Source organism: Argentina silus, assembly GCF_951799395.1.
Source record: "Argentina silus genome assembly, chromosome: 1".
In the NCBI taxonomy this organism is placed as follows: Eukaryota; Metazoa; Chordata; class Actinopteri; order Argentiniformes; family Argentinidae; genus Argentina; species Argentina silus.
The window spans coordinates 34,794,619-34,805,814 of record NC_139655.1 but is presented as its reverse complement, the minus strand read 5'-3'; the positions used below and the strand labels follow the sequence as shown (position 1 = coordinate 34,805,814).

The 11,196-nt window shown below is 42.9% G+C and overlaps 1 protein-coding gene across 1 annotated transcript; it reads right to left on the bottom strand.

Moving 5' to 3' along the window:
* Nucleotides 1-1,968: 1,968 nt before the first annotated feature.
* Nucleotides 1,969-9,559, bottom strand: tmeff1b (transmembrane protein with EGF-like and two follistatin-like domains 1b; the record flags this gene model as incomplete). The annotated part of the gene is made up of 10 exons (XM_083689286.1): nt 1,969-2,283; nt 2,416-2,577; nt 3,172-3,286; nt 3,691-3,738; nt 6,181-6,329; nt 6,573-6,663; nt 7,093-7,119; nt 7,494-7,623; nt 7,770-7,879; nt 9,394-9,559. The coding sequence occupies 10 exons, from the start codon at nt 9,557-9,559 to the stop codon at nt 2,199-2,201; spliced, it is 1,083 nt and encodes a 360-aa protein (XP_083545412.1). The 3' UTR covers nt 1,969-2,198.
* Between the last annotated feature and the right edge of the window lie 1,637 nt (nt 9,560-11,196).

Below are 11,196 nucleotides of genomic sequence, written 5' to 3'. Positions count from 1 at the left end.
CCCCAGCTAAAAATACTCAGTGTAAAGTGACTCCACTGCATATGACTCCAGGAGATGTGTATTTGGCAGAATGGAAACCCCCCTATCCATTCCTCTTTCATCCTTCCATTTATTTTTTTCCCATCACACCATTCTATTACATATGCCGTAATATGCATTGCTCTAAAAGCAATCAAACATGTGACTCTACGTTTCTCACACGTGTTTGATACCATTCCTCATTCCGTGCCATGCATTACAATGATCACGTCCTCTGATTTCTACCTGCACCAGCCTCCCCTGACTCTCTTTAGTCAAAAGTAGCTTCCTTTCCTCGTTTCCTCCCCAGAAGCTCTCAGCTGTCTAGTTCTTTAGTGAAGTTCAGATGAAGGAAAGGAGACAAAGAGAGGAGGCCACTTAATGCATCAACAGTGTACCATGGGAGTGACATCACCATCGTGACCTTGTGTTCTACAGAAAGACACCATCATGCATCCAGAGGGATCACAGGCCTGTTAGCTAATTAGATAAGATGCTTCTTGGCGGGTGTATTCTGCTTGTGTCTGGCCTCTCAGTCGTGCCTTGTATGACATGACTGCAGTCCCTGGATGTTTGTGGTGCATAGCGCCATTCTGGGTGTGTTTGGTTTAGGAACAGATGCAGGGAGAAAATAACGTCACTACATCACTGAATATCTGTGGTGAGGTGTTAAGCTCTACTTCTATCCACTGGTATATTTAGTTTACTTCAGAGAATGATCATCTGGAGTCTAAGTATAAAAATTTTTGTCAGCCTGTATTCTTCATCAGCAGAACAGCTGGTCCTTTAAACGGGTTAATGAAAACAAGCGTTGTGATTGACCGAGAGGCATGCAAAGCTGTGATTTAGTAACAAAAATGTTGCGGCTGCCTCACCTACTGTATTATGATATTTCTACGCTGCAGTAGATTTGTGTATCACATTTCCTTGACAGTGTTTGTGTTTTTGGGAACTATATTTCTGAGCGCAGGGCAAAAACCACCACAATCTATTCCCATAGTGTGAACAATAGAGAAGGAGAGGAGGGGTGCATACACTTTATTTTTCAAAATACCAAAAGGTCAGGCTGTGTAGGCCTCCATCACTTAGCAACCTGTGCAAGCTGATCCTTTCTTGCAGAGAGGGGGGTGGGGGGCAGAGGGGAGTAAGGGGGCGGGGGTGTGTGTGGGGGGGGGGGGGGGGGAGGCGGTGTGGGGGACTGTCCAACTCCTAAAGTTATCTCAGCAGCTGTTGTCTGTAATTATCCACCAGGCATATCTATAAGTATCTATATCTATGTCCCGCGATAGTAGATGATGCCCACGTCATACATATTCAAATTCATGAGCAAAGCCTAGGTCATGGGGGAAGACTAGAGAAGTCCTATGTGATTTTGTCAACCTCTAATGGCTCCTGTTGCCTGATAGGTCATAGGTCATGATATTGATATGATCTATGTGTCGAGGCAAGCAAGACTACATGACAACCAAGGTTTTCTGCCAATATCACCTGACGTTGATAAACAACATTATTTGTCCAAAGGCACAAGAGTTTGTAACACAGAGAGACTTTAATACTATTGTACCCACATCACTGAACACACTTTCACAGTTCATGCAATATGCAAAATCTAGAATAAAATCAACATGTGACTATTTCTTCCACAATAATATAAACAACATTGGTACTTCTAAAACAACAAATCATATAAAAAAACACTTAAATTATCATCAAAAACATTGTGTTTCATCTCTGGAATGGCATATTGAAAGTAACCCAAACAAACTGTACACATCAGCTCATACCTCAGTTATAGAAAAACAGCATTTGGTATTCAGTTGTAAAAAAAAAAGAGAGAAAAGAAAGGAAATAAGATGGAGAAGGGGTTGAGTTCAATCCCTAGGTGCCCAAAGTCTGTGTACAGTACAGCAGCAACTGCACCACAAACCATGGATGACAAGAGGGAAAAGTGGATGGAAGCAGCTGTCCTTTTTTTCTGCCCGTTGAAAATTAAAATAAAAGAATACTGCAGTCTGAGAAAAGCTAGCACTGCATAACAGTCCAGAGGGTAAATAAAAAATAAGGCCTCATTCGATATATATATAAGAAAAACAACAACATCCATTCAAAATTAAGGAGGCACAAAACAAGAGATAGAAAAATGCTTTATCCATTCCATGTGGCAGGAAAAAACTCATCAACTACATCATCCTGGAGGAGGTGCCAGAGGGGAAGTGTCCCAGGTGCTGTTTCTGTCTCCGCCCCCTTTTATTCTTGTTACATCTCCTGTTGTACAAGACGGAAAAAAACGAATGTGTTTGACTGCCTCTAAAAATATGTTTGTCAGAGTTCTTGTTTCAAATAAATCGTATACGCAACGATACATTGAATTGGAGAGCCATAAACACAATCACCCACCTTGTGAAGCACATGACGACGGCCACGATGACGGCGATCTGGATCGCTCCAATGATGGCGGCTATGAGGACGTAATGCAGCTTCTGACCACTAGGGACAACGTAGAGGATGTTGAAGTCCTGGACCTCCTCGCACTGCAGACCACCGTACCCCGATTCACACCTGGAGACACAGACACACTGCTATCACAGAAGTATCAACCCACTAACAACCACAAACCTAACACTGCAGACCATCGAACCCAGACTCACACCTGGTGAACCTCACAGACAGAGGGTTGCTAATTTTTACAGCTGATTTAGGCTCTGGTAGCCTAGCTAAATCGAGACTTGAAGTCCGTACTACTCGGTACCTGACTTCAGAGTCTATGGAGGCCCTTTGATGTTGTGGACACAGTGAATGGATAATGAAGGGGATGTGCCCTATACTGGCTGGTAGATCCCCTGCGTCTTTTATCTTTTTCTTGTATCTTTTTTAATTGAACGAACCATGAGGTATCTTTGGTTTAAGAACCGCCCCCTGGCTTTTCCCTCCCAACCAAAGGAGCAAGGAACGAGATGCCTTGCCCTCAAATGCAAATACAAAGTGTGTGAGAACCAAGAATCAATATGGAAGTTCATCAAAGTGAGGAAAGGTGAGTTCCGAGACCATCGTGTGCAGCGCTTAGTCTAAGGCCACAGAGCCTGCAAGAGCAAAAGAAGTGAACCACAGCATGCTGAGGTAGAAGGGAAGACTGTTCCTGTTACTGTCTCTCACCTGCAGTGTGGAAGGTTGTGTCTGAGCTCACATTGGCCGTGCTCACAGTAGTGGGCGTAGTCTTCTGAACAAGGGCCGGGGATCCCCCCTCTCTCCTCCTCTGGGTTTGACAAGTCTGCATAGAGTTGAAGAACATGACCAAAAAAATATTCATATGAATTGATATTCAAGCTAATTAGTAACTGAAGTGACATCATCAACATTAGGATTCTTAACATGTTGACTTAGAGTACAGCAGGAACGAAATCTCTGTAGATACCTGCGGATCAGTGGAGGCTGATGGAGGTAGACATCGGAAGACAGGCTCATTGTAATGCGTGGAACGGAATCAGGAATGGTATGAAACACGTGTCTGATACCATTTATCATTCCATGCCACGCATTACGATGAGCCCGTCCTCCGATGTCTACCTCCGCCAGCCTCCGCTGCTGTAGATACATGCACAACAGCAGTCTTTCCATTCCTGTTACGACCATGCAGTGTGTGAACGTGTTCACGGTGCATGGAGACAGCCTTACCAAACAGATCGGGCTTTTTGTTGCTACCATCGTCTTTCCTCCCTTTTTCTGAAAACAGAAAGACTCAAGTCAACCATCCCTTCGATCACTACAGCTGCTCCCCGTTTGAACATAAAACCTTACGGCGTGATATCATTTTTACTCTAGTGTTGTTTTGATGCTGAAAGAAGTTGAAGAGACATCGAAGTGGATCAGATCAGCGTTTCATCAAAGCTTGGTGAACCCTAATCACAATGATGAGAGAGAGAGAGAGAGAGAGAGGAAAGAGAGAGAGAGAGAGAGAAAGAGAGAGAGCGAGAGAGAGTGAGAGAGAGTGAGAGAGAGCGAGAGAGAGAGAGCGAGAGAGAGAGAGAGAGCGAGAGAGAGAGAGAGAGAGAGAGAGAGATAATAATAATCTTGTGCGTACCAGGCCTGAGAACTGACCCCAGAGTCTAGTGAGCCTGGAGCCTGCGTTGCTACGGTTATATTACAGTCTCATCACATTACTGTACATTCATCATGTGAGAGAACTCTAAAGGGCTCTAAAGAGGGGAGAGGACACAGTCACAGCCATTTAGTACACCTCAGACCCATCTCAAGCACTGTGGATGAGCATAGTACTAAAACAACAATATAGTCGGTTTCAGTACTTTACAATTGTAGTACAGGAATGTTAGTATACTCTGATTTCATTTAGCATTTCTAAAGGCAGTTTGGGCGATTGACAAACAAACCATTGACGTTTTATACAAAATGCACAATAGCCCTCAATGATACTAATCCATCATAGAAAACCAACATGGTCTTTAAACCAAACAAATATACAACATAGATAAATATGAAGGATGTGATATACTAGTAACTATATACGGTATAATACTGTACATGATACACTATGACAGACAGTTCTAGTAATGTGTTCATGCCACCATTGCCATGGTTGCTCATTTGAATTAGCCAATGACATAAATGACAGTTAAGTGGTGGGTGACTGGGTTGAACTGGAGGGCAAGTTGGCCTGTTTAAATAGTGTGACAAATAGGGTGACACACAACCATGCTTCACTGGCATTAATGACTCTGCTGCGAGAGTCTGCCAACCACACACACAGCAGAAATGCACAGCAAAGGAGACTGACTCATAGTGAACAAACTATGTCCTTGCCTATATTCGATATTTTCGATATTATGCAGTTTACTCTCAGTTCTATTATGCTGTTTCCTCTCAGTGATAACATTCGATATTATATTTGCAGCATATTGTGATATGTAGAAAATATTGTGACAATGACAGAAAACAGAGTGCAAAAGCTCTTAAAACTCCTAAAGTAATATTGTGGATAAGAAAACATTTATATTGCTCAACCCTAATGGCTACCTGACTAATGTTGTTGTTCTGAAGTGTAGCTATAAGGACATGTAAAACAATAATCATCAGAGTTACTCAAAATGCAACCGTAGTTCCCTCAGTCTCAGCCACTTCAGCCACATCAGCATGAATACATTATTTATGTAAGATAAAGATAAGACTGTAAGTTATTTCCCATTTGTGTCTAACCAGGACACCTGTACAACCCATTTGGATTGGACAGCTCTCCACTAGTTTGGGATGTAGAGTAGTACGGTTTTCACCCCACAAAATAGTCCTTTATAACTACAATAGAAAATAAATAGTGACTTTCTCAAGAGAGAGAGGAGTAACATCTTGTTGTTCAGTCAGTCAGTATAATCTGACCCATATCTGATCCGAGCCTCAGGATCGAGGTCAGGTTCATATCAAATATATATGAGCACAAAGGTCTCAAGACTTTACTTTACATACTGGCTGTTGTAGGAGGAGGAATAAAGAGAGTCCCGGGTATTTGCGCATTGCCTCAAAATATCACACACCAAATATCATACACCAAATATCATACACCAAATATCACACACCAAATATCACACACCAAATATCATACACCAAATATCATACACCAAATATCATACAGTCTTCTCACATGTTTGGGTGCTTATCCACAAGCACAACTACATACTACAGTGTATGCTTGAAGAGAATCCTTCTAAGTACAGGGATGGGCATCTATAAAAATACCCATGCCACCACTTCTGTACATGCCCAACAGTATATATGACATCATTGAGATTAACCAGCCACAATGGAGGTCACTACTAGCATAGCGGTGTCCATGGAGAGAATAGTTCTACCTCCTGTTGCGGATGGGCGTTGGTTCAGTGGATTCCACATGGATCAGCAGTGAAACCAGGCTTGTTCTATCTGGGACCTTCAAGTATGAGTCTTACACAAAGCATCATCAGAATAAGGTCAACTCTAAACCTCTACAAGGAAAATAATCAACTGGATGTGAAACACTAAATAGTGTTTTTGCTGAGATTGTGAAATTCTGAAGATCCCTATAAATCTCTGTCTTGCCATAGTCCACTTTCGATGCCCAATGTGAATCATATGGTGCCCATAAGGGTTAAGACCATTAAGTTTGAAACATGGTTTTACCTGAACATCTGCCCACATGTTTGATGTCAATCTTGAGCTGTTTCAGGCAGGATGCCTCTCGTACGTGACAGGGTGTCTCATAGGAGATCCCATCTGTCCCACACACTGGGTTGTCGTTGTGGCCACTGCACACAATGTTACACATACACCTGGGTGGACAGAACAACGTTACGAACAATAGAAAGACAGACAGAGTCACTGACAGACAGAATCTTACAGAAAAATCTCTATTGTATCTTTTGTTTTATTTAGTGTAAAAACCAGCTCAATCTACTTCTATTGAAGCACCTTGATTGGACTGCTAGGTAGCAGGCAGCATAGGCACTGCACTCATTCTCTCAAATCCCACTAGGCCACCAGAAAGACAACAGTCCCAGAGGAGCATTACTTACAAGACGTCCTCTGAGTCCTCATCACATTCAGCTCCGAACTTGCAGCTGCCACATTTAGAAGCCTTCTTCCCTCTGCCTGATCCTTCATCCTCTGAGAGAGATAAGAGATAAGAGATGTTAACCTCTTCAGCTTTGTGACCTATTTGACTAATTTCCCGCCTAAAAAACAGACCCAAACTAAACGGCTTATAACATTTGAAATATGATGATCAGATGCAAAAGCAGGATGCCATTTCATAGGTAACACTTGATCATAGTTCAGAATAACATACTACACATGACAAGGAGATAAAGTAAACAATAAACAAATTAATAATTAAATTAAAGCAGAATTTTGGCCCAATTGTAGGCCCGTCCATCTTAAGAGGTTTAACATGTTTACGGTGGTTCTCAATAGCGTTAGTATTGTCCCATTAGTGAGTGGGTTTACTGTTTATTAATATGTTAACATATTAATAGAGGCAAGTCTGAAGTGTTGAAAAGACGTCAGAACTATGACAAAAATAATGCAGTACTGTACCTCCGTCCCCTGATCCTGAGCTGCCATCTGTGTGGAGGAACAGAGAAGATGAGTTAGGTTGACCTGCTTAATCCTGATTTGTCTAGATTAGGGGAGGCTGGTGGAGGTAGAAATTGGAGGACAGGCTCATTGTAATGCATGAAATGGAATGAGAAACGGTATCCAACACACGTGTTTGATACCATTCCTCATTCCATTCCGTCTGATACCATTTCTCATTGCGTTGCACGTGTTACAATGAGCCCGTCCTCCGCTTTCTACCTCCACCAGCCTCCACTGGCCTAGATAAATGGCTCACCACTTTGGTAAACGAGGACAACATAGCATTTGACCGGAAATTAACATGATTCATAACAACATACAACAACTGTAGACTACAGCATGTGCTTTCTGCCCCTCACCTGTATAGCAGGCCATGTCTGTAGCCAATGAGATGGGTCGTTGCTGCTTACATGCCGCTCGCCTCAGAAAACACTCGTTCTGATAGGTGTCTCCGTTCGAGCCACACACTGGGATGTACTTCTTATGGCACTGAGACCCAAAGAACAATAGGGAGGGGGTTATAACCACCAGGTTATAATGAATGGTTATAACAAGTCTTTGTGGTTGTTACAGGTTTATCTATTGCACAACGTATGTAGGCCCAGTAGGAGTGTTAGTTAGTCACTGTTACTCACATGAAACTGGCACACACACTTCAGGTCCGCCCCACTCTCCCGACAGGTTCCTCCATAGCGACAGGTCGCAGCATCACACACTCTCAGGTCACTCTTCTTCTCTGAGAGATCTGAGAGAGAGAAAGAGAGAGAGATAGAGAGAGAGAGAGAGAGAGAGAGAGAGAGAGAGAGAGAGAGAGAGACTACTGTAGATACCGGTTTGGAGAGAGGCAGCCAATATGCTGCTATTTCATCAACTCAAGAACACATCACAAACCTAACCTTTGACCAATGGGAAGTTTTATGTTTTAAACTAAAGGTAGCCAGTCAATTGAGGCACTCCTAAAATCATCAATAATCACTTCTCGGTCTCAGTTCTCCATGCTCCTGTGTGTCAGTCAACCAGTGTTCCCTCGGTCTGTATGAGGGACCGGTCCTATTACCCCGGTCTGAGATGACTATTGACCAAACAGGTCGTTTCCTGATGAAGGCACGTTGTCCTGGGGCTCAGTCAATTAAAAGACAGGTCACGGCCTGAGACTTCTCTGTCATTAGGAAATACCACCCCTAGTAAAACATCCTTTTACCATACTAAACACTGCAGCAATGGCCATAGAGTTGGATTAGGTCTCGGAACATGGTATTGGTCCTGAATAACAAGAGTTCAGTCAGTCATGTTTAGTCAATGATGTTCAGTAGGTGAAATCAAAGAATTGAGTTTAATTCTAACATGAGTCGGCATAGGAACACAGACGGACATTTCACAACAGGGCAGGTTTCATTGAACCCAGTCAGTGCATGTTCGAAAGTCATCGTTTATTCTCTCTACCGTAGATATCAGAGTGTGAACACCAAATGGGTCTTACAAAACAATTGTTTTTAGTCCCAAACTTTATAAAAACTCACAAAGACATAAAGACATAAGGTACAATCAAGACTCTTTCCAACCAGGAGCATTACCGTATGGTTTCTAAGGACACAATTGCCAGAGGTTGCTGGGCTTGATTAGAATCTAATTATAGGTTGTTTTCGAGGCAAACAAGGCTACAGGGAGTTGGGATGGAACCCCAAGCCTTACCCCATCCCCCTCCCAACTCCTTAACCCCACCCCCACTCCTATGACACCCCACATAGACCAAAATCAGTCTTCTTAACAGACTAACTAAAGGTTTCCATCTAGAGAGACCCAGAGACTGGCCAGGGTGGGGACTGGCCAGGGTGGGGTTCAGAGGTGGCTGTTGTCTCCCTACATGCACCTGACTAGTGACAGGGGATAGTAGTGTCCCTTTAAAAGATACACATGTTGGCCTAGTCATCCAAGAGAATAGCTCATCTCACTGTTCCAAAATTTAAACATAAAACAAATATACATTGTTGCTGTGTGATTCCTATTGGGAAGAAGTGACAATGAATGCCTTGGAGTAATTCAGTCTATTCACACAAGCCGAGCGTGATGTTCTTTGTCTGCTCGTGGTCAAGGGATGGCCAATTAAACAGCCGCTTTCACTCAGTCAGGACAACCTACCTCCAGATGTCCAATATCACAAACACTGAGATTGTGATCAATGTTCTCCAGGTTGCCAGCAAAACATAACTCATTTGCAAAAATTCGTCAACAAAATGTTTTGTTGATAAACACACTCACCTAAACAGCCCTTGCCCTTCCCTGCCACACACTCGCCGCTGTTTGGGTAAGAGGCTTGTACTCCGGGCAGTGCAGAGACGACCGCCAGGCAGAGGAGAGAGGAGAGGACACGGCCTGGTGATGGCGAGGGTCCAGGAGAGTAGAGGGGTCCTCCTCCGGGAGACATGCTGATAACGACGCTGGTTCAAACACACCGTCTTTTCTCCTAATCACAATTTATGATTTCCTCATCCGAGTCCCAGATGATATATTCCAGAGAAAAATGCGTGCGGGTATACGAGAACAAATGCTTGAACTGCTTATTTGCCGACAGTTTTACCCACGGTTATTGAATCAGGTTTCATCCTCTTCGTAGGATAGGGATCTCCCCAGACGGTAAAAGAAAAAACAACATTATCTCAGGCTACAGCTCAAAATGGCATAGCCTACAAAACCCGATTGATCACTCGTCTGGTCGACGTCGTATCGGGGTGTGCGATCGATGGGTTTTGACTGCTGTTTTTAGCTTTGATGTTTCTGTCTATTTCTTATCCCAGCGGCAAACAACTGGTCAAAATGTTCTTTTCTGAATTTATCTACCCTCTTGCCAAATGCATCCAACCATAGGGTTAAAGAAATTATAGCTACTGTGGTAGCAATTTGGTCAGACAATGTCAAAGGATTTGTGGTTCACCATCAACAAAGAACTCCGGTGATGCCGAGGACATGACGTGAGAGAGAGAGAGAGAGAGAGAGAGAGAGAGAGAGAGAGAGAGAGAGAGAGAGAGAGAGAGAGAGAGAGAGAGAGAGAGAGAGAGAGAGAGAGAGAGAGAGAGAGAGAGAGACCACCCCCAATCACTGAAGCGGTTCGCTCTGCGGTGGGGGGCAGACAAACAGTCACCCAACAATAAAGGGGATTCTGACTGGAGCGTACCGTTATACCTACATTATAGGCCACCTACTACCTTCTAAAGACTTATAAGGCAAACTACTATCATCACATTTCAAATATAGAAATACACACTAATGACAAAAAAAAAGAACAATAAACAACAAAAAACAACAAAAAAGCGACGTTTGTCACCGATAAACACTTTCTTTCTCACTCTAAAGACATTCGTTTTGTATTGATTTGTAATATTCAGACTACTTCACAAAGATGCTGAATTGCTTGTCGTCCCCCGCATCAAAAAGAAAACAGCTGGAGGCAAGGCTTTTTCTTATCGAGCACCACTTCTGTGGAATAGCATGCCTTGTTACGGGTTCAGAGACTGAATCTAATCTCAAGACCCACCTTTTCAGATCATTATTGCCATTACCCAGGTCGATATTTCGGTGTACCCATACAAAACACATTAACAAAACACATAACATACATAATGCTTGTATTTCTGTAATATGTTTTGTTAATGTGTTTTGTTTATAAATTATGTATAGTGTGGTGAGACCCTGGTGATAATGCACTTTAAAACGAAATAATCATGATACTTGGAACTTGAATTTCCGAGTGTGTATCTAACTGAAATAAAGACAAGTAATTGCTTTATTGTGCCAGCTGTCTGTGATGTCTGGGGTTTTTTCAGTTCATGAAATGGCCCATTTTATTCACATTCTCTGGTCTAGTAACAGCAGCAATGCCTTTTGACCATATTGATCATGATGACCACTGATTATTTCCATTCCAGTCTAGGCTGCACTCCAAAAGCCTCATTGACTGGTTAGCACCTCAGTGACAGCACTGTCACAGCTGAGTCTGTGTCTGACAGTAAGGTGCACACTGTAAGCCTGTGTGTTTGGCTGCTTGGCCTTGCTTTATGTTGTCTC